Source organism: Sus scrofa, chromosome 7 (genome assembly GCF_000003025.6).
Source record: "Sus scrofa isolate TJ Tabasco breed Duroc chromosome 7, Sscrofa11.1, whole genome shotgun sequence".
Classification (NCBI taxonomy): domain Eukaryota; kingdom Metazoa; phylum Chordata; class Mammalia; order Artiodactyla; family Suidae; genus Sus; species Sus scrofa.
The window spans coordinates 89,027,158-89,050,941 of NC_010449.5; the positions used below are offsets into that span (position 1 = coordinate 89,027,158).

The 23,784-nt window shown below is 50.0% G+C and overlaps 1 protein-coding gene and 1 long non-coding RNA gene across 3 annotated transcripts in view; one reads left to right on the plus strand and one right to left on the minus strand.

Moving 5' to 3' along the window:
• Positions 1-12,325, minus strand: part of RAB15 (RAB15, member RAS oncogene family) — a 24,442-nt gene extending 12,117 nt beyond the window's left edge. Inside the window, exon 1 of the mRNA XM_021099383.1 lies at positions 11,830-12,325. Coding sequence (XP_020955042.1) covers positions 11,830-11,953 — 124 coding nt within the window. The 5' untranslated portion in view covers positions 11,954-12,325. The remainder of the gene's footprint in view (positions 1-11,829) is intronic.
• LOC102168171 lies at positions 8,082-22,269 on the plus strand. Of its 2 annotated transcripts, none has more exons than XR_002345982.1 (4): positions 8,082-10,626; positions 15,376-15,509; positions 20,136-20,242; positions 21,853-22,269. It is a non-coding gene; the product is annotated as an uncharacterized LOC102168171 (long non-coding RNA). The 2 variants fall into 2 exon arrangements; XR_304604.3 differs by lacking the exon at positions 8,082-10,626 and adding an exon at positions 10,633-11,135.

Genomic DNA, 23,784 nt, shown 5'->3' on the forward strand with positions numbered 1-23,784 from the left:
CAGCTCAGATCCCACGTTGCTGTGGCTGTGGTGTAGGCTGGCAGCTGTAGCTCCAATTCAACCCCTAGCCTAGGAATTTCCATATGCCTCGGGTGCAGCCCTAAAAAGCAAAAAACAAAAACAAAAAACCTACCCAGGCTGCCTCACTCGACCAGTGGCTTCCCAACCTGCTGAGGCTGTGGCGTCTCACTGCCTTTCCTGTCCCGCCCCCCCTTCCCCACACCTGATCTGGTATTACGAGGTGTCTAGAAGGGAGGCAGTGGCAAGCCCCCAAACCTATTTCAGTGACCTTGCTTGAAGTTCGGATTAAAAGATGAATCACCCTGGCCAGTGCCACCTCAGTGTCCCTTCCAGAGGGCTGACTTCCTTTCCCAGGCACAGGGTACACTCAGGTGTGAAGACACAATCCACCCCCTCCACACTACTCTGGCCAAGGTTCTTAGAGGCCCTGGAGCCCCAGGATGAGAAAATCAGGAAGTCGAGACCCTCTCCCAACCAGGTGCTCAGAGGATGATGAGCAGCTGGTCGTTTCTTCCTGGCACTTCAGCTAAGTCAGTCGTGGTGTTTGCCACACCCAGTATCCCCTTCTGGCTGGAACTCAGGGAGGCAGGGCTGGGTGCAGCATGTTCTTTGTGGAGAAGCAGCTCCCCCCTGGACCAGGGTGGACATCTGACTCGAAGGAGGCCAATCCACGGGCTTACTGGTGACTGGCCACCAGGGGCAGGGGAGCTAGCTTAGCTGACCAGAGTGGCTCTTTCCAGACGGTGCACAGGGGACTAAGCAGCTGGTACTAAAAGGAGCAGGAAGCAGACAGATGTGCAGGAGGGGCGCTGGGGGGCCTGGGTCCCAGCACAGCCACTGGTCCACACCAGACCTCAGGTTTCGGCCCACGGGTAACCTCGTAGCACAGCCCTCTTTTCTTTCTTTTTTTTTTTTTTTTTGTCTTTTTGCCATTTCTTGTGCTGCTTCCTGCGGCATATGGGGGTTCCCAGGCTAGGGGTCTAATCGGAGCTGTAGCTGCAGGCCTACACCAGAGCCACAGCAACGTGGGATCAGGGCAGGGCAGATGGCACTCCCTCGTTTCACCACAAAGATGAGCTTACTGCCAGTCCCAGTCTAGCAGTGGAGGGCCTGTGAAGAGCATGGAAAGAAGGGACAGGGCAGATCCAGGGGAAGGAGCACCCCTTCCCATCACTGTCTGCCTCTAAAGAAAGCCCTGGAACACAGGGCAGAGTGCGGCTCCAGAAACAGAGTGGCAAGCTCATTAACAACACAACTGTGAGGTCAGAGTCTGGTTCCAATCCTGCCTTTGCCACTAATGACCTGTCTGGTCTTAGAAAAGCTCTTTAACATCTCTTTGCCTCAGTTTCCTCACCTGTAAAATGGGGACGGCAATCTCTGATGTCAGAGAATTTGTGTGAGGATTCTGAGATAAGGTACAAAACCCAAAACACAGAGCCAGGCACATAGAGCTTAACTAAATGTTAGCTGCAGAAGCGACCCATCTCCCATGGGGGTGGGAGGGGATGAGATCAGGGAAGATAGGATCATGGCTTGGGGAATAGGAAGAGTTCTAGAAAGTAGGGGGGCCTCATGTTGGGAAGAGGTAGGAGTGGTGCAGAGAGGGGAGACGGCCACGCTAAGCTGGATTGTTTCAGCAAAAAGAGAAAACAGGAGTTCCCGCCATGGCTCAGCAGTAGCCAACCCGACTAGTATACCGATCCCTGGCCTTGCTCAGTGGGTTAAGGATCCAGCAATGCCGTGAGCTGTGGTGTAGGTCACAAATGCAGGTTGGATCTGGTGTTGCTGTCACTGTGGCGTAGGCCGGAAGCTGCAGCTCTGATTTGACCCCTAACCTGGGAATTTCCATATGCCATGGATGTGCCCCTAAAAAGACAAAAAAAAAAAGAGAGAGAAGAGAGAGAGAAAATGCCACCCACTGTGGGAGTGGCTCCCAGAGTCTAAATTCCAGCAGAGGCAAGGTGTGCCAACTGGCAGGCCAGTGCCTCACGGGTTAAAGTCAGGTGCCAGCTTGCCTGCCCGCCAAATGCCACATGCTTCAAGTGGAAACAGAGCTCCTCCGGGTGCCAAGTGTTATCACCATGATCAACCACAGCCCAGAGGCCCTGTGGCGTGACCCGAGCCTTTTCACTAGCAATGAGATGCCACCACAGGAACAACCTAATACACCTGAAACCCAAGGCGGACACCCAATCCCTGGAGCCGTGCTGGCTCCGGTTACCAAGCCCAAGTCCCAGGAAGCCCACCCCTCCCACCCCCCGCAGGAAACTAGCATGTGCGGGACTCAGGAGCTCAGGTGGGCCTGTGGTGGGAGGTCACCCCAAGCGACCCCAAAACAAACTTTAGCTTTAGACCCTGCTGGGAGGTGGCCACCTGGGCACCGGAGTAATCCCCTCCTCTCAGCAAGTAGGGAGACCGGTAACACCATTTCCCCAAGCTGAGGGACAAGTGAGGGGAAGAACTGGGAGTGGAAGAAGACAGAGAGAGAGCTAAGAGTCAAAGCTCAGAGAAGATTCCAGACAGAGGCTCCTTGCACACAAGTGTCCCTTGCACCAGTTAGGCGAGGGGGGTTGGTAGCATCTTTGCCCCAAACCTGCCACTTGCTGCCTCCCCCTTCGCCTTCTGTCTGGGACTCAGCTTCACTGTCTGCTGGGCTGCATGCCACACTTTCCTCTTACCAGCTGCAGAATGACTGTCTCTCCTGCCAGCCTCATTCTGGGGAAAAGATGCCCCCCAAGCTCTCTGAATAAATGCAGCAGGCAGCATTCTCACTAGCCTGCTCTGGGAGTGGTGGGTGGCAGAGCCTGTGGCAGACAGAATTCTGATCCTTTAACTCCAAGGCCATGATTTAACCTCTAGGCACTGGGGCCAGAGGCTCTCATTTGGAAGCCCATCTAAGAAACACTGGCGGAGTTCCCACTGTGGCACAGCGGAAACGAATCCAACTAGGAACCATGAGGTTGCGGGTTCGATCCCTGGCCTTGCTCAGTGGGTTAAGGATCTGGCATTGCGTGAGCTGTGGTGTAGGTTGCAGACACAGCTCGGATCTGGTGTGGCTGTGGCTGTGGTGCAGGCTGGCAGCCGTAGCTCTGATTCACCCCCTAGCCTGGGAATCTCCATACGCCACAGGTATGGCCCTAAAAAGCAAAATAAATAAATAATTCAACAGAAAAACTGGCAATTTCAGAATAATACTCTATACCTTTCTTGGGTAAAACACAAACAGATGTGTGTGCACACACATGCGCACACCCGCGTACATGTACACCCTCAATGTGGAAGGACAGTGGTGTAAAGGGATCAGGACAACTCTGGAGTTATCCCATCAGATCTCGAAGGGCCACTCCTTGGAGACCCAGAACCCAGGGTCTGGAATCATGATGAAGGGCTTCTAGTCAAACGTGGACTCCTGCACCACCGGCAGGACTGCGTGCCCCAGTGCCTGAGCCCTCGGAGCTTCTACTCCAGAGTCTTTAGCAGCCTGGCTGAGCTGATGGGCATCACCTGACACCAGCAGTCAGCCTGGGCGACAGGCAATACTGACCTCAATCTAAGACACTGACCTCTCCTCTCTGCCTTCACCAAAGTGGACGCCACTCACACAGGGGTCAAGGGAGCCACTTTCTGGGTCCCTGCTAGGTCTAAGCTTCTCCTAGGATATGTGTCTGAGCAAATGACCTAAAAGCTACTGGAAACTTGCAGAACTTTCCTCTTCTTCTCACAGTCCCAAATACACGAGTACATAGCTTCTCATTGTCTGAGAGTCAAAAGAAACCAATACTACTTGCAACTTCCCTCAGGGAAGAGCAAAAGTCCCTTAGGAAATGCTTACCTGCGTCTACCCATTCATTCATTCATTCAAACAAGCTGTTAGTGAATGCCTACCAAGTGCCAGGAACTAAGCTGTGTACTAAAGACACAACCGTGAATAATACAGATCCTAGTCTTCAGAGAGCTGCTGTTCAAGTGGGGGAGAGAGATAATGAGTAAATAACAATTTCAGAGAGTGATAAGGGTTGAGGCAAAAGCAGAATTACAGAGTAGAGAGTAAGGACATCTGGGTGCATGCTGCTTTAGATTGGCTGGTCAGAGAAGACTTTTTTTGGTGTTGTTGTTGTTGTCTTTTTGCCTTTTCTAGGGCTGCTCCGCAGCATATGGAGATTCCCAGGCTAAGGGTCTAATAGGCGCTGTAGCCGCCAGCCTATGCCAGAGCCACAGCAACACGGGATCTGAGCTGCTCTGCGACCTACACCACAGCTCACGGCAATGCTGGATCCTTAACCCACTGAGCAAGGCCAGGGATTAAACCCGCAACCTCATGGTTCCTAGTCAGATTCGTTAACCACCAAGCCACGATGGGAACTCCCAAGAAAACTTTTTAAAGGAGGTGACATTCAGTTTCCCTAGTGGCCTAGAGATTAAGCATCTGGCACTGTTACTGCTAGGGCATGGGTTTGATCCCCGGCCTGAGAACTTCCATTTGCCATGGGTGTGGCCAGTAAATAAATAAATAAATCCAGGGGGTGACATTTGAGCTGAGGACTGAATGACAAGAAGGTAGCAGCAGGAAGAAGAGCTGGAGGATCGGGGCCCCAGGCAGGGGAAGCAGCAGATACCCCTCAGGCAGGAACACATTTCATTCAATCCCCCAGGCCCTCAGAAGAGAAGAAAAAGGAGGGGCCACATTCTTCTTTCCTCTGTTATAAAGTGGGAGAACTCGGCAAGGCCCTGCCCTTCTCTGGGCTCTCCTGGGGACCCACCCTCAACATGCATGTGTGTGTGCACACATGGACACGTAGGTAGACACTTGGCGGCTCTAACCGAAGAATGTACCAGGAAACTTCTCAAACACTGGGCCAACTTGGAGCCTTGCTGTCCCCACTTTATGATGAGCTCTCTACACCAAGTGGCTCACTTTGTGTGTAATGCACACCACTCCTGTGCAGAGTAGGTGCTCAGGAAACATCAGTGCCCTTGCCCTGCCTGCTGTTGCATGCACAGACCCCGATAGGGCCTCCGTGCCATGTGCCATGGGTTTCAGCTAGTCCCATCCTGCTTCCCCTCTGGCAGACCCCTGACCTGGGCCTTGCTCCCTCAGTGGGCTGCTGAGTGGTCAGTGGGCACCGCTGAGGCAGCCAAAACCTGCCAGGCTTCTGACTACTCGTTCCTCCACCCTCTGCTCAGCCTCTTCCTGGCAGGGCCATGCTGGCTGGGAGGAGAAGGCTCTGGGAGGAAGAGACTGGGGTCCAGAGCCTCAGTGGCAAACATCTTAGAGGAGACAAGGCCTCTAGATGTGTCTGCCCTCACACAGCACCTACAAAGCAAACTGCCACCACGAGCTGGGCCAATCAGGCTGAAGAGTAGCAGCCCCAAGTGGTGACGTTGTTTTCCACACACACCCCCCCTCCCGCGTCCCCTGAGAACCCTCCTTAGTCTTCCAGGCCACACTCAAATGTCACTTCTTCTGTGAAGCCTTCACCAACCAACGCAGGAGGAATTTATCACTCCTCTGTGATTCCAAAGCATTTTGACATCGCTTTTGCATAATGTTCTGGTCGTCTGTCTGGATGCCTGACTCCTCAACAGCGCTGTGAGCTCCCAGAGGGCAAAACAGCATCTTATCCATTTCATATTCTTATTGCCTGGCAGAAGGTAGCTTATATTGTTCACCAAAATCGAATAAATGAAAGAAAAAAATAAATGACTGAATGAATGAAGTCAGTACATTCCAGGAGAAAAGATCAGTGGAGAGAAAACTCTAATCAAGGAAGAGCCATCGGGAACGAGCCACGTTTTGAAGCCAACTGTTGGCTCTCGCTGTAGATCATGGGGCCCTAGTCTCAGAGTTCTCCAAAAATGCCATCAAAATAGTAACACGAGGACCACACTCAGATCTCATTCTCAAAAGTGCCCCTGCCAGACTCCTCAATCACAGCCCTGACTGTCCCTCACAGCATGTCAAGGAAGCAGACTCAGCCACAGCAATGGCACACAGTCCCCCGGGGCCCAGAGCCCTCAGATGGAATGGGAGAGGCACACGTCCTCTCCCCTGTGGCTCACAGGAGAGGGGTCCTGCTTGGCAGCCTTTGGAAGGGCCTTCGGGGTGTGAGCAAGGGCATGCCCAGCGTAGCTTAGGGAAACTGGAGGAGAGGAGATGGTTCAAGTTGGGGTTACCCTGCATGTGAGCCATGAGTCTCCTCCCCTCAAGACTAATGGGGAGTTCCCGTTGTGGCTCAGTGGTAATGCATCTGACTACTATCCATGAGGATGCGGGTCCGATCCCTGGCCTCACTCAGTGGGTTAAGGTCCCGGCGTTGCCATGAGCTGTGGTGTAGGTCACAGAGGGAGCTTGGATCTCTCGTGTTGCTGTGGCTGTGGTGTAGGCCGACAGCTATAGCTCCGATTCCACCTCTCTAGCCTGGGAACTTCCATATGCCTCTGGGGAGGCCCTAAAAAGAAAAAAAAAAAAAAAATGGACTAATGATTTAGCTCTTTCCTCCTCAGTGGGAGGAATTAAGTCTCCAGGAAGCTCTGTGGTCGCCTTGACAAAGCACATTGCTCAGGGCAAAAGGGCCAAGGAGAGGTCAGAGGCCTGGCAGAAAATTGGCAGTTTTACAGGGAAACAGGAGCAGATATTAGATTACAGAAGAAGGCACTCTGAGAAGAGCTGGCAACCAAGGTAGGAGGGTAATGGCCAAATATCGACTTCCATGTTACAATCACCAAGCTGTCTGGGGAGCAGGGAGGAGGAGAAGAAACAGGGCTTTTGGAGCCGTGGGTGAATCTGCAGAGCTGTGCAGGGGGCACAGGTGCATAGTGCAGCCAAAATGAGGGTTTCCCAGCCATTCTCGGGGATCACGTGCTTGGGGGGAAGGGGGGTGTGCATCAGGGGCCAGAGCCAGAGGTGGGAGCCTTGGGCCAGAGCTGCCTCCATCCTCCCAGGTCACCTCTCTCCCTGCTCCTCTGCCCTGGCACATCCTCCCCAACTCACTTTTCCTTCTCAGCCCCCGGCACTGCCAGGATAGGGGAACTGGTACCAAAAACGCAATGAGACTGAGAGCCTACTTATGTGCTCCCCGGAAAGGGGAGCCGGGGCCCTGGTGCCCGTGATGTTCATCACGGACCACGAGCTCCTCACACGGCGCCTGGCTCAGGGTGGGCGGGCAGGTGTCCCGCAGCCAGTGCCTGGTGGCTGAATGCTCGAGGGAGGAGTAAGATAAGCACATAGCTAGCGACTATTTGTTCCTCTCTGACGTTCTTATGAGCTAAGGATAATCATGATAATACAATGAGAGCAGCTGCCCCATTTTTTTGAGGGCTCTGCCAAGTGCTTTGTATGTATGAGCCTCTGTAATCTGTAATGACCGTGTAAGAAGATTGTTGCTATCTTCAATTTACAGATGTGGAAATTAAGTGCAGAGAAGTTAAATGAGCACAAGGCCATGGCAAACCTAAGCCATGTGGTCTGTGCTCTTTCGATTCTACTCAGCTCTTCACCTCCCCTTCCTTTCTGCAGGGCCTGGGGAACAGGCTGCCTGAGGGCCGGGGGGAGAGCTAAAGTGTCCCAACATGATGGGGTGCAGAGACCCACCTGGCCCTCCCAGTGTAGACAGCAGATATACATAGCACCTTATGGTCTGGAGGCCGCAGACCTCAGGCCCAAGCATTGGCTCCGATGTCTGTCGGGCCACTTGACTGCAGGCTTGGATCTCTCCCCAGCCCTCTCCCCCACCTGCAGTTACCCATAAGCCCTTGTGCCAGGTAGAAATTCCTGAGAAAGACTATACTGCAGCAGCAAACCCAGCCTGAGGAACTAGCCCTCAAGCCACAGCTGTTCAACCAGTCAAACCAGAAAATCACAGGTTGAAGCCTCCTAGAAACCCAAAAGGTTGCCTTTAAAACAAAAAGGTCCTGGAGTTCTTGTTGTGGCTCAGTGGTAATAACCTGACTAGTATCCATGAGGATGCGGGTTCTATCCCTGGCCTCCTCGATCAGTGTGTTAAGCATCCAGTGTTGCCGTGAACGTGGTGTGGGTCGCACATGCCACTCGGATCTGGCATGGCTGTGGCTGTGGTGTAGGCTGGCAGCTGTAGCTCTGATTCAACCCCTAGCCTGGGAACTTCCATATGCTACAGGTGCAGCCCTAAAACAAAACAAAACAAAACAAACAAAAAGGTCCTGAGACAAGGTGAGAGGTCTACACAGGGAAAACCAAAGATTGAGGGAGAAAACCAACTCACAGCTGGCACGAGAGGCTGACCTGTGGCCACCATGCAGAAAGGAAACCAAAGGTCCCTGGACCATGTAGATGCCCTAGGGTGAGACATCGTCTCCCCGCTGCACAGGCAGCACAGGCTACTCGAGGCCCTCTCAGAAGCTGCCCGGTTGATCTGTTTGAACTATTCCCTGCTTCTGGAGGGAAAGGAGAACAGGTGATGTGTGGAGTTTGTGGGGGAGAGAGGTGGAAGAGACAGAAGGGAAGCTGAGAGGGCCCAGATATGTCCACTGGTCTTCTCCACCTCAAGGCTTAACCCCCCTCTCCCGGCCAGTATCCTAAGTGCCAGCTTCCCCCGTCATCCCCCTGCTCAGAAACCCTTGATACCATTGCAAATGCTCGAGTTCCACCTCAGCCAGGGCCTCAGTGCCCTCTGCCTCATTAGCTCAGGAGTTTAACATTTATGGAGAGCCGGCCTGGCCCTGTAGTAGGACTATGAAACAAAGAGCTTCCCCTCCTCCCTGAGCCTTCCTGCGGCTTCCAGTCCTCGAGGCCCCTCTCCTTCGACCTTCTCCATCTAGCAAAAAAGACTCAGGCTCACCCTCAAGGCACTTAAAGTATAGTTTAGGCGACAGAGAGATAAACAGACGAATGTTCTCACTCTTCTCCTAAAACTCCCTTCTGTTCCAGCCAGGCTGCTCAGAGTTCCCTGAACACCCACTGAAATCCCACCTCTGTCGTCTCTGCTCCTGCTGCTCCATCTGCTGCTTCCCCTACAGGAACTGAGAGGCAGCCCACACGGCAAGGCCTCACTTCAGCCTCCCCTCCTCCACAGCCTTCCTGTCCTCGAGGCCCCTCTCCTCCGACCTTCTCCATCTAGCAAAGGCTTAGCAGCCTCACCATTCAGGAGCTGCCTCAGGCAAGTCTTAACATCATTATTTAGCTGCTGAGACCAAGTGTGATACCTTCATTACTAGTAATGATAAGGATTATCATTGATCCCCTACATTTGAAAAGGGCTTCAAATGCTCGCAGATAGATTCTCTCATCATGGCCAAGGCTCTTTTTGGCCTGTCTGTATTGCTTTCCCAACTAGATCCCAGGCTTCTGTGGGTAGGAAAAGATGGATTGCAATCTGTCTCTAACATGCCTGCCACAGTACTTTATAGTGAAGGCTTCATTCATTGGTTTAACAGGTGAGAAGAGAGCAGAGCGCATTATGGCCCTGACTGCCCATCTCTGAATGAGCCTCCTTCCAGGTCAACAACACAGCTACATGGGAAAGACAGGCCGGTGGCCACCTGCCCACCTGTTGGGAAGCCTCCTCCCCACCCCCTGCAGGCCATTCCCTGGAATGTCACATGGTCGTACAGTAAGTGGCCTAAACAATGAATCACAAATCAACAGGATCCAAGAATCTGAACACTGCCTTGGCAGTGACTGGTGAATCGCCCTGTTTTCCCGATTCACAGAAGCAGCTCCAGGAAAGGCACCGAGATCAATGTCCAGGATGGTAAAAGAATGCTTCTTAGACAAGGAGCAGCTTGGGAGAGGTGACCGCAGGTTTTATTCGTCTGGGAACCTTCAGGTCACAGTGCCGAGCCCAGCTACAGGACACACACATTTTTGGGGGAAGGGAGAAATGGAGAAATTAATGACTGCGACTTGGTAGTACCCATTTTCTTGGCTCCTTGATTTGTCTCCTGGCTGCCCCTTCCGTCTGCATGGGAAACTGTCTGTATCATGCAAGGGAAAGCTTTTCTTGACCACCCAACTCTTTTCCTAGGTCTTAGTTAAAGCTGAAAAACATGTCCAAGACAAGGCAGAATCACAAGTACCACAGTAAGCTTTAAACAAGAAAGCATTTAAGAAACCCAGTGGGGCAGATTTCAAAAGGTTGATGTGGAGAAAGGCAGGCTTCTTTCTCTTTCATGAACTCCTGACTCCTAAACAGTCCTCTGCATCCTGAGGAAAGGTGGACCCAGCCAGAGAAAGTGCTCACCAGCTGCCCTCTAACCCCAAGCCATGTGATCACAAGGCAGACTACGACCTGGCCTCACATCCGATCTGGTTCCTCAGCCACTCCCAGGCATCTCCTCTGCCCTTGGCCTCAGACCCTTCCCATCCGTCTGAGATGTCTCTCTTTTAAACAGCAGCCCAGCCCAAGCTCCTGGACCTCCTAGGAGCTAGTCTTACAGCTCCCCGAAGATGAATGCATCCATCTCCTGACCCTGAATCCCTTGAAGAGAGTGAAGTAAAGAGAGAACAAGACCCTGGGAGCTCAATGATGATGACAGCAGTAATAACAGCCAGCCTATTCCAGCTTCACGGTGTGTCGGACCAAGTGCTTTTACAATTATCTCACTCAGTCCTTAACAACACCAGGGGAGGTAAGAACTGTTATTCCCATTCTGTAGATGAGTAACTAAAGCTTGGAAGTTTAAGTGATACTCAAGGTCACGCTGCCCCAAAGTGACGTTTCCAGGTCTGCCTGAAAACAAAGACTGCCTCTTAACCAAGAGGCTCTGTTCCTCTTAGCTCTACCGGCTGCCTCTTCTCTCTTGCCACAGAGTGTGGGGAGGGGTGGGGGGCGGAAGTCTCAAGTGGAAGCCGAGTATAGGGCCGGCCCTTCTTGACAGGAGAGGGGATCTGGGCAGTGCTGAAGCCACTCAACGGCATCAATCAGGAACCTGTTAAATATGGGTGGAAGGCCTTGGTCTCAGACCTCTCAAGGAGGAGCCTGCTCAAGGCCCTAGAGGGAAAGACTTTTCTCAGAGGGGAGGCCGCCCACTCCATCCCAGAACCAGTGGTCCCATAACAGTCCTGTCCTGGATGTTCCAGGCCTCCTCCCTTTAGGCACAGGCTCCAGTGTCGTCAGGTCAGAGAGGTGTCTTCTAAGGTGAGTCCTGCCTGCCTTCTGATCCCCTTGCCTGGCAAGTAATCCTCCTGGTCGTCATCCTCCTCAGCCTCCTTCAAAACAAATGCATCAGCTGACTGCTTTACTGGAGCTGGCTAGGAAGTGCCCCCTCCGCTGCACACTGGCTCTCACCGTTTCTGTGCCCTCCTCCAGGTGTCCCACCTTGTGGCTTACCTTCTTGGTCCCTCCCTTCCTCCTCTCTTCCCCCTCCTGGCTCCACATGGGGTCATCCCTTAAGTGACTCAGTGACTAGGCTCCCCCCATCCTGATACCCTCTCCCTGAGCACAAGCTCTCCCTCCCCTCCCCCCTTTGCACCCGGGGGTGTGGGGATGTCATGTCGCTGGTTATGATTCTCACTGCCCCAGCCTGGGGTAGGCAGGCCAACAATATCCCTGTTCTCTCGGCTTCTATGGGGAGGCTCCCCAGCGCGAGGCCCGAGCGCCTAACCTAGTCACGGACAGCAGCAGGGAGCCCGTCACCTCCAGGAACACAGGCTTAAGTCCCCAGCCGCGGTCCTTCACCCGGGGATTTATCCCCTCGCCCACCCTGGCCTCCGGCGCCACCGCCTCTAGCCGGAGGGGCGGACCCTCGCTCCAGGGCAGGGGAAGGGGCAGGAGCCGCCCGGACAGGTGGCGGCGACGGGAGGGTGGGGCGCCCCGGGCCACCGCCCCTTACCGATGGTGGAGATGTGCGAGGAGTGGAACTCGTTGTCGGTGAAGCGGCAAAGCAAGCAGGTCTTGCCCACCCCGGAGTCCCCGATCAGCAGCAGCCGGAACAGCACATCGTACTGCTTCGCCATGGTTGGGCCGGAGGCGGCCGGGGGCTGCGGGGCTGCGGGTCCGCGGGCGGGCAGGCGGCGGGCTCAGCCCCGCTCCGCCGAGGCCATCGCGGCGCGTGCCCGTCCGGGAACGGCGCCGGCGGCGAGAAGGAAGCCGGGCCGGCCCGCGCCGCCTTGCCGCCGCTTGCTCTGTGCCTGGAAGCGTGGAGCGGCGGGAGCGCGGTGGGAGGAGAGAGCCGGGCCCCCGCCCGCCCCTTCCCCTGCGCCGCCGCCGCCGCCCGGAGAGGGGGCGGGGAGCGCGCGCCGGGAGGCGACCCCCTCGGCAGGGGCGGGGGCGACTCTCGCGCGCTCCCCGCCCGGCGTGCACGGCCCAAGCTGGGGCCTGACCCCCCCCCGCCCACCCGCTCTGAGCCTGGACCTGGGACCTAGGAAGGAGAGGTCAGGGTTGGGCAATGTTTTTGTTTTCCTGCAGACCTTTTGAATGGGGGCGGGGGGGAGGGGAGCGGGGACGAGCTCCCACCCAGTCCACCTCTACCAAACGCAGCTTTCAGATCTCCTTACTTCTCCCCAAATCCCATCCCAACCTGGCCCTGCTAACTCCGCGCCAGAGGAGCATGCCGCCCCTGCGGAAGCCCGCTGGGGGCGGAGGGCAGTGCCTGGCCCTCACCTGAGCTCACCCCTGTTTGCATGGCCTTGATCTGGGTCTGGATTCAAACACCCATCTACTCTTGGAGCCTCGGTCTCCAGGAAGCCTCCAGAGTATTGCTAGAAATCTCCCTCTCTGCCATTTGGCTTCTCCATAACCTTGTGTGACTGCGGCCTCCCTCCAATCGCCTCTCCTCTGTCCCAGCTTTTCTTTAAACAGGGAAAATGTCTGCTGACCTCCTTCACCTGGCTGGAAAGAGATGATCATAAAAGCATTTATAAATGCACAATCCTTTCAAAGTTCTGTGCAGGCAAGACTCTGTTTGGGGTCTAAGCTGCTTAGGGTCGGTGTTCAGGAAACCAACACATTACTTCACAGCCCACTAGGCACTGGTGCTCACCAGTGGCACCAAGGAATGAATGGGTCTCTTTCAAGACCTAATTTACTACCACTCAATGTGTTAGCACCAGACAGAGGCAAGTAAATGCTCTCTGGAGTCTAGAAAATTGCCTATTCCTGAGAATGAGTATTAAGGGAGACCAAGTCTAGCCCATTAGATCTTTAAAAAGTGATGGAAAAGTGCGTATGTTTGATTGTTTTCAGGCTGTGGATTGGATAGAGAATGTATTTTTCAGTAGCAGGTCAGGGAAAGCAGAAAGTCCATTTACTTGGCTTAAAGAGCTATATTTCAGGCACAGTGTATAAATTTATAATAAAGAGGGGGAAAAAAATCCTGAACCTGACAGTTACTTTGATGGCCTTAAAGGCTAAGAAAACAATCCCGTGGATACCGTTAGGATTTCCAGGTGTGTTTCTCTTCATGGGATTTACACTAGGTTTCAGGTGTGTGCGGTGGGCTCCAGAGTTGGGCCCACTTGAGGTCGGTGCCATTTCTTCCATTCACCCGCTGTGCAATTGAGCATATTACTGAACCCCAGTACTCAGTAAATACTGAGGGACAGAAATCACCCTGCAGTGGTTTCCCTATGCATATGTGGGTGGTAAGTGTATCCCACGAATGGTCAGGGATGTTTTCAAGGAACTCCTGCTGCCCTTCTGTGACTTTCATCTGCAACACCTCACATGCTCGGAGTGCAGGTTCAGCCAAGCCTGACCCCCGTGGGGCACTGCAGCTGCCTTCCCATTGATCAGCGCTGTAATGGTCAATACTCTCCACAGGCCCCCTAATTGGGACCATTAGTGGCTCTTCGCTTACTTGTGTCAGGGGGAACAGAAAAGAAGATGCCACCTGAAGTAATTCCTAGTCCAAGAAGAAACTTCACTTTGAAGGAAATGGCTTTCCTTAGATAAGACAGGAAAGGGAGCAAGGTTTCCTGAACAAATCCAGGGAAACCAATGCTCAGACTCATTAAAAATGGAAGAGATTTCATCATATGAGGCTGACCTCAAATTCAGTAGCTTGCAGTGGTTAACGAATCCGACTAGGAACCATGAGGTTGCAGGTTCCATCCCTGGCCTTGCTCAGTGGGTTAAGGATCTGGCATTGCTGTGAACTGTGGTGTAGGTTGCAGACATGGCTCGGATCCCGTGTTGCTGTGGCTGTGGTGTAGGCCGGTGGCTACAGCTTGGATTGGACCCCTAGCCTGGGAACCTCCATATGCCGCGGGAGCAGCCCCAGAAAAGGCAAAAAGACAAAAAATAAATAAAAATAAAAAATAAAATAAAAATAAAAAAAGAAAGAAGAAAACCCAGAATAGTCTAGAAGCCCAAGCTTCTAGTTTTTTTGTCCTGATTTAGCTACTTTCAGAGCAATCATAGAGATGTTCTCTTTCCTCTGTGTGTGTTTGCACACGTGCACACATGTACACACTCTGAGATGGAGCTGAGATTTTAGGACAGTGTTAGCAAAAGAACCCCATATACTAGAGGAGACCACAAACTTTGCTTCAACCAAGTTCTTTGCAAAGAAAATACTTAATTCCATCACTTTACCGTGGTCACTCAGTGAGACATTTTGGCATTCTCCACAGTGGGGGTCGACTTGAACTGGGGCAGACTTTGGTAGAGCTTCGAGATATTCAAGGAATGGTTGCTGGATGTCTCTCCCATAAGAAACCTCTGAGAATCAGTATCTTAAGTATGTTCTATAGATTCTTTGACCAGGAAGACAAGTGCCTGCACTACTCCCCGCCACCCCCAGCCCAGCCACACTGAGCATGCTCCCTATTTAATACCAGCAAGGCACCACTGTGGATCTGCTATAACAACAGAGGAATTAACTGGAGGGATGCGCCAACAGGCAACCCACTGACAGGACTCAATACAGCTGGACCATGGGACTTCTCATTAGCAAAACTTTATGCTTCCTATATACTCTCACTCAGTTTCCAACTCTGGGTGACTGGTTTTTTTTTGTTTGTTTGTTTGTTTGTTTGTTTGTCTTTTTGCCTTTTCTAGGGCTGCTCCTGCATATGGAGGTTCCCAGGCTAGGGGTCTAACCAGAGCTGCAGCTGCCGGCCACAGCCACAGCCACAGCAACCCCAGATCCAAGCCGAGTCTGCGACCTACACCACAGCTCACGGCAATGTTGGATCCTTAACCCACTGAGCTAGGCCAGGGATTAAACCCGCAACCTCATGGTTCCTAGTTGGATTCATTAACCACTGAGCCACGATGGTAACTCCTCTGGGTGACTATTAATACTGTGCTCAGAAATAGGCGTTTCTGCCTTATCTCAGGATTAGGAGAAACAGACTCCCCTATCCTGCTCCACCCCATTATCTCAGTACTGTCTTTCATTTACATCCTTTTTTTTTTTTTTCTGTCTCATAAATAGAGAAACAAAGAGACTCTGAAATGACAAGGAAAAAGTGGAGAGGGCGAGCTGGCAGAGACATATGCCTTTATACCTAACCACCGTCTGAGGCTGCCTTGAAGACAGCAGAGGAGGAAGGGCTCAGTGACACTCAGGTAGGGAAAATGAAACTTTGGGATACTCAACTGGAGTGGGAAGAGTTGATCCTGTAGTCATAAGTTAGCAAACTTCAAAAAGGCTGTTTGAAAGGAGTGCTAATAATACACATTAGGAAGAGGTCACAACATTTGTCCAGAAAATCATTTTGAATCTTTACCATTTGCCCAGTGGAGTAAAACCCTAAAGATTCCTTTCTCTCTCTCTCTTTTTTTTTTTGTTTTTTTTTTTAGGGCCCCACCCATGGCACATGGAGGTTCCCAGGCTAGGAGTCAAATTGGAGCTATAGCCTCTCCTCTGGCCTATACTACAGCCACAGCAATGCCAGATCTGAGCCATGTCCACAACCTACACCATAGCTCACAACAACACCAGATCCTTAACCCACTGAGCAAGGCCAGGGATCAAACCTGCATCCTCATGGATGCTAGTCAGGTTCGTTTCCACTGAACCATCATGGGAACTCCAGGTTCTTTGTTCTTTTTTTTTTTTCTTTTCTTTTTCAGCCGCCACCGAGGCATATGGAAGTTCAGAAGTTCCTGGACCAGGAATCGAGCCCAAGCCAAGCCAGAGCTGAGACCCCACAGCTGGGGCAATGCTGGATCCTTAACCCACTGCAAGGGGCTGGGCCTTCACAGAGACAAGCCAGATCATTAACCCACTGTGCCACAGCAGGAACTCCCAAGATCTCTTTTTTTTTTTTTGTCTTTTTTCTTTTTGCCATTTCTTGGGCCGCTCCCGCGGCATATGGAGGTTCCCAGGCTAGGGGTCGAATCGGAGCTGTAGCTGCCAGCCTACGCCAGAGCCACAGCAACGCAGGATCCGAGCCGCATCTGCGACCTACACCACAGCTCAAGGCAACGCCAGATCCTTAACCCATTGAGCAAGGCCAGGGATTGAACCTGCAACCTCATGGTTCCTAGTCGGATTCGTTAACCACTGCGCCACGGCGGGAACTCCCCAAGATCTCTTTATTGAGATGTTTTACCTTTCTAGGTCTTCCCTAGAAAGGTTAAAAATCTCAATTTTAACAGCCTAGGGAGGGCTCTCTGCTACCAAAGCGGGGAGGCGAGGAAATAGAGGGTGAGTAGAAGGTTTTAAAGGGGCAGGCCGGGAAGTGATGGACATCACTTTTGCCTGTGTTCCATTGGCCAGAACTCCATCAGAAGGCCCTGCCTGCATGCAAGGGGCGGGGTGGGGGGGTGCTCTGGGCTGAACTGTCACTTCCCAGCTGCAACTTCCCCTGTGGAAGGGGAGCAGAACTCTATTTTTTTTTTTTTTTTTGTCTTTTTGCTATTTCTTGGGCCGCTCTCGCGGCATATGGAGGTTCCCAGGCTAGGGGTCCAATCGGAGCTGTAGCCACCGGCCTACGCCAGAGCCATAGCAACGCGGGATCCGAGCCGCGTCTGCAACCTACACCACAGCTCATGGCAACGCCGGATCGTTAACCCACTGAGCAAGGGCAGGGATCGAACCCACAACCTCATGGTTCCCAGTCGGATTCGTTAACCACTGCGCCACGACGGGAACTCCGGAGCAGAACTCTAGTGAATAGCCAGCATGTCTGCTACATAAAAAGAAGGATCAGGAGCTCCCGTCATAGCTCAGTGGTTAATGAATCCGACTAGGAACCATGAGGTTGTGGGTTCGATCCCTGGCCTTGCTCAGTGGGTTAAGGATCTGGCGTTGCCGTGAACTGTGGTGTAGGTCGCAGACACGGCTCGGATCTGGCATTGCTGTGGCTCTGGTGTAGGCCGGCGGCTACAGCTCCGATTCAACTCCTAGCCTGGGAATCTCCATATGCTGTGGGAGCGGCCCTAGAAAAGGCGAAAAGGTAAAAAGACAAAAAGACAAAAAAAAAAAAAAAAAAAAAAAGAAGGATCAAAGTGGCTCCCAACCCAACCTGTGTATCAGCATGGCTCCTGGAGTATTTAAAAAATGCACATGCCTGGGACTCTGTCCCAGAGATTCTGATTCGGTAAGTCTGCACTGATGCCCCAGAGAACCTGTATTTTTAAAGGCACAGGCTAGGTCGAGAGTCACTGTTAGGTGCTGGAGTATACACTTCTGGCACTGACTCTCAACAGTTTTTAGAATCATTTCCGATTTCTCAGTATGAACAATGCTCTTTCAACTGGCTTCAATTTTTTATGTGCTGGTAAAATAGTTTCCACCATAATAAATCCCAAACAGGATGGAAAGTCAATACTTTTGTACAGGTTTTTAGTAGTAGAGTCTATGTAATGATTAATAATATATAATTGATTAATTTTATATTGATATTTGACACAATGAAATAATGCAGGTAAGTGTAGTTGATGATATATTGATTTCTGAGAAGCTCATAGTTATTCTCTGCACCATAACATCATTGCATTCCGAAAGCAGCTCTTTTTGGAGTGATTTGAAAAAAAATTTTTCTCCCTCAGCCTCCACTTTTGAAATTTCACAGAGGAATAGGTGCAGGTGTCTGCTGGGGTGATGCTGATGCTGATGGAAAATCTAGGATGAATTAGAGACCTGGCAGAAGTTAGAAAGAACCAGGAGGAGGGAGGTGGGCTGACATGTCATGGTGAATGGAATCATCGTTAGTTGAAGAAAGCAAGAAGCAAGATGCTGGGAACAGGATGATCTCTTCCTCCCTCCCTCCCTTCCTTTTTTTTTTTTTTTTTTTCTTTTGTCTTTTTGTCTTTTTGCCGTTTTCTTGGGCCACTCTTGCAGCATATGGAGGTTCCCAGGCTAGGGGTCCAATCGGAGCTGTAGCCACCGGCCTACACCAGAGCCACAGCAACTCGGGATCTGAGCCACATCTGCGACCTACACCACAGCTCACGACAACGCCGGATCCTTAACCCACTGAGCAAGCCCAGGGATCAAACCCGAAACCTGATGGTTCCCAGTCGGATTTGTCAACCACTGCGCCACGACGGGAACTCCCCTTCCTTTTTTAATTGAAGTATAATTGACATATAACATTATATGAGTTTCAGGTGCACAACAAAATGATTCGATATTTGTATATATTGTATTGCTACAGGACATAAGAATAAAAAATAGAATGTCACAATTTCCACATTCTAAAGTAATTCTTTAAAAATCTTGGGAGTTCCCTGGTGGCCTAGCAGTTAAGGATTCGGCTTTGTCACTGCTGTGTGGCTTGGTTCACTTGCTGGCGTGGGAACTTCCACATGCCGTGACCGACACCATGAGTGTGGCCAAAATTAATAAGTAAATAAAATAAAATTTAAAAATCTTTATCGAAGAATATTTGCTCTATAGAAAATATGTATTTTTTAATATAATTTTTTTATGGCTGCACTCACAGTATATGGAAGTTCCTGGGCCAGGGATTGAATTGAGCCACAGCTGTGACCTACACTGCAGCTGTGGCAATGCCAGATCCTTTAACCTGCTGCACTGAGCCAGGGATCAAACCCTTGCCTCTGCAGCGACCTGAGCCACTGAAGTTGGATTCTTAATCCACTGTGCCATGGGAGGAACTCCCTATTGAAAATATTATTGCTAAACACCTTTAGTATATATTAAATTATTAGATTAGAATGAATTACTCCTTTCCCTATTCTCCCATTGCATTTTATGTGTATTGTGCCTTATTTTATGTTTATAGCTATTTACATATTATTTTATGTTTATATTTTGTGTACATCCTTTATATTTATTTATGTTTATTTTCTGTATTTATTAGCTAGTGAGCTCCTGAAGGATAAGGCTAGGATTATGTTCATTGTCATAATTTTCTACAGTATGTTACAAGCACTCAAATGTTTATTACAGTGACTGGAAATCGTTCAAACCATTTAAGTTACTCAGTACCTATTATGTGCCAGAGAATAAACAATGAAAAATACAAAAATCCCTGCCCTAAGAGCTTACAGTCTAGTGGGAAGAAAACAGACAGTAAATAAAATAAATACATAAAATATAAAGTCCATCAGCTGATGATAAATTCTGTTGAGAAAAAGAAAGGAGGAGAGTGGACAGAGTATTTTTTTTTTTTTTTTTGTCTTTTTAGGGTCACACCTGGGGCATATGGAGGTTCCCAGGCTAGGGGTCCAATCGGAGCTGTAGCCGCCAGCCTACATCACAGCCACAGCAATGTGGGATCCAAGCCGAGTCTGCAACCTACACCACAGCTCACGGCGATGCCGGATCCTTAACCCACTGAGCAAGGCCTGGAGTCAAACCCACATCCTCATGGATACCAGTCGGACTCACTTCTGCTGTGTCACCACGGGAACTCCTGGACAGAGTATTAAAATTTGAGTAAAGGAGTTCCTGTGGTGACTCAGTAGTTAACGACTCTGACTAGGAACCATGAGATTGCAGGTTCGACCCCTGGCCTTGCTCAGTGGGTTAAGGATCTGGCGTTGCTGTGAGCTGTGGTGTAGGTTGCAGACGCGGCTCGGATTCCACGTTGCTGTGGCTCTAGTATAGGCCGGTGGCTACAGCTCCAAGTAGACCCCTAGCCTGGGAACCTCCACATGCCGTGGGAGTGGCCCTAGAAAAGACAAAAAAAAAAAAAAAAAGAAAAGAAAAGGAAAGAAAAGAGGGCTTCAAGTGAAGGGTTCATTTGCTGACACTGAAAATTTCGTCTGGCTTTTGAGTTTGTATTAGGAGAAGAGTGGAAACAGGAAGCACAGTTAAGAGATGAGTGTAAGAATCCAAGTGACAGATGGTGTTGGCTTGGATCAGGACCTCAGCAGTGGAATTGGTAAGCAGGGGTCGGGTTCTGGATCTGTTTTCAACAAGGTTTACGGGGCGTGAGACGAAGAGAGACTTCAGAGATGGCTCCACAGTACTTGGAGGAAAGTGAGAGGATGGAGTCACTGTAACTGAGCGGGGAAGGCTGAGGGCAGGGGTTTGGAAGGGAAACCAGCAGCTCTGTTGTGGACACACTTACCACACTAAGACAACTCTTAGTTACCTAAACGAAAATGCAGATAGAATGTGAGATATGACCTTGAGTTCAGGAGAGAGATCCAGGTTGGAGATTAAATGAGAGGGTTTTCAATCTGCGGGTGGTATTTGAAACACAGAGACTGCCTAAGCCCACAGGTGAGTGATTGTAGACAGACAACCTGGAAGGGCTCCAAAGTTAAAGTGTGAGGGAGATGAAGAAATAGCAAAAGCCAGTGCTAGAGGACCTTACAAGAAGAAGGTATTTCAAAGAGAAGAGACTGATCAGCTGTGTCACATACCGATAGGAAGTCAGATGATGATGGCTGAGACTGGCCCTTGGATTTAGCAATTCCAAGTTTAACAGGGGAATTCCTGCTGTGGCGCAGGAACAAGCTCTGAAACACAGGTTCAACCCCCAGTCTGGCACAATGGGTTAAGGATCCAGAGTTGTTGCAGGTGGGGCTCAGATATGATCCCTAGCCTAGGGATTCTGTATGCCACGGGGTAGCCAAAAAAAGAAAAAAAAATTTTTTTCAAAAAGGACTTGATAAGATCTGAGGGGGAAGCCAGATTGAAATGGTTTCAAGACATATTTAGGAGTTCCTGTTGTGACTCAGCAGTAATGAACCTGACATGAGGATGCGGGTTCAATCCCTGACCTTACTCAGTGTTGCCTCAAGCTGCGGCATAGGTCACAGATGTGACTTGGGTCTGGTGTTGCTGTGGCTGTGGTGTAGGCCAGTAGCTGCAGGTCCGATTTGACCCCTAGCCTGAGAACTTTCATATGCCAAGGGTTCGTCCTTAAAAAGACAAAAAAAAAAAAAAAAAAAAGAGAGAGAGATAGTTGGAGGAGAGGAACTGGAGTCATTAGTAGAGAGGAAATGAGGAATGGGGAAGGTAGCTGAAAGACGAGTAGACTCAAGCAAGTAAAAAAAAAAATGTCTTTTTCCCCTAAGAAGGGAGAAATAGCCTGTTCATGGATGATGGGCAAAATCAAGTACAGAAACAATTTGATGTGGTAGGAGAGGCAAAGGAGAATTGCTGGGCCTGAGGAGAGAGGGAGGGATTGGACCCAGGTAAGAGGAGGGTAACCACTACATCCAGGAAGCAGGAGGGACAGGGACAGGGAAAGCAGAGTAGGAGATGCTGGTGGAGAATTCTGAGGGAGGAAATTAACTCCCCAGCAGGATAAAGATGAATTCTTTACATTTTCCAAACTTTCCAAAATATGTATTATTACATAAATGTGCAAGATATTAAAAGAAACAATTCATGCTGACCTATAGACTTGTGTAAGGCAGGGAGAGCAGTTTTAAAGCTTACCCTAGAAGCTACTCTAGGGTTAGGGTCAGAAGTGCCCTCTAGTGGTTGATTTAGACCTTTTTTTTTTTTTTTTTTTTTTTTTTTTCCTTCTTGCTCTAGAGAGAAGTACAAAAGAGCAGAGCTTGGATTTGATGTTGCTGTGGCTGTGGTGTAGGCTGGCAGCTGTAGCTCCGATTCCACCCCTAGCCTGGGAACTTCCATATGTCATGGATGCCATCCTAAAAAGACAAGGGAAAAAAAAGTACAAAATATCCCTGCACACATTTTATATTCTTTTATAGAGAAGCAATTAAAAGCTCATGCATTAACTTAGGAAAAATCATATATTTGTGTAAATAAACCCAAACCATTTGCAGTCCAAGCTGCAGGTGCTATTAGTTATTATTACTGAGACTTTCTCCTGTAAATACATCATTCTCTACAACACCGCCAATATTTAGGTACATTCTGCTTTTTCTTTTCTTTTTTTTCTTTTTTTCTTTCTTTTTTTTTTTTGGCTTTTCTAGGGCTGTTCCGGTGGCACATGGAGGTTCCCAGGCTGGGGTGGAATCGGAGCTGTAGCCTCTGGCTTACACCATAACCACAGCAACTCGGGATCCGAGCCGAGTCTGCAACCTACACCATAGCTCACGGCAACGCCGGATCCTTAACCCACTGAGCAAGGCCAGGGATCGAACCTGCAACCTCATGGTTCCTAGTCAGATTCGTTAACCACTGAGCCACGACAGGAATTCCACATTCTGCTTCTTGAATGAGTCATTTTGGAAGAAGGACGACTGGTGGGCCGCTGCTTATCCAAGGCTGAAAAATCTTCTTGATGCTACGTAGAGTATAAACTCCTTATATTTTCCATTCCTTGTTTCACTTGATTTTGTTGTCACTGAGTTTCCTCTGCCTGGGATGTCCTTTCATCTCAGGCGAGTTAACTTATTTCCTCATGGTCTTCCAGACTACTCTGTCTCCCCTGCAATCTCACAATGCCCTGTGCTTCTTTCTCCCTCATGCCATTTTCCTCAACTGCAATAAAGTGGTCAATTCTGTAATGTCTGCTTCTTCTGGTAAATCATGAAATCCGTTAAGGGCTGAGAAATGTGTCTGGTTTGTTCACCAGCATCTCCTCAGTGCTCAGTTCAGTGCCCAGCACATGAACAGACATCATCCTGCAGGAGACTCTTGCCATGCCCCTATTAACATCTTTCCCATCTCACTGTGGAGGAGCTCAGAACTAGATTTCTGTTTCCTGAATGCAGTTTGCAGTTGTTTTAGGTGCACCTGGAACAGATGTAATAATTTGTTACAAAACTGTTCCAGCTACTCTTTCAGTAGCTCAGTTTCAATTTCTAGCCCCCAGAGCAACCCTTTACAAAAAAAAAAAAAGTGCAATTCTTACATATGACCAGACCTTAACAGATAATTTTTTTTCAAAACAGAAAAAAATGCCAATACAGAGGGAAGAATGAGACCATTTCATGTTGTGCAGCCATATCTGTGATCCTAACCCACACAGTCCTGCTTATTCTCAGATTTAGAAATATTCTGGTACCTCCAGGAATTAATGCAGCAACAGTATTTCTAAAATGGATATGGTGATGGTGTTTCTCTACCTGAGGCCTTAGGCCATCCCAGCCTCTTCCTTAGACACCAGAGACTGAGAACAGGGGAATGGCTGGTTGTGAAATATCACACCATGGTTCCCTGGGTCCTAGACATGTGACATGGAATTGAGTGGGAACAGAATAAAATACTTCTGGCAGAAAGTTGAGCTTGTGTCCAAGTATATCTGGAAAGTCTGTTATCATCTTATATTCTCCCATTCCTCGAACCCCCACCCTGACTCTAAATATTTTAACCCCTTGATATAATTTTGGTGTAGTCCTTTTGATGTGGTCCCTGAAAGAGGTTCTCTTCTATTGCTTGTCCAAAGGTAGCAGGGTTTTCCTAAAAATCACAATTTCAACAATTTAATGGAGGCATATCTGATGATTAACCCCACTCAAAAGGAATTTCTTTTATTAGAACCCCTTCAGATTA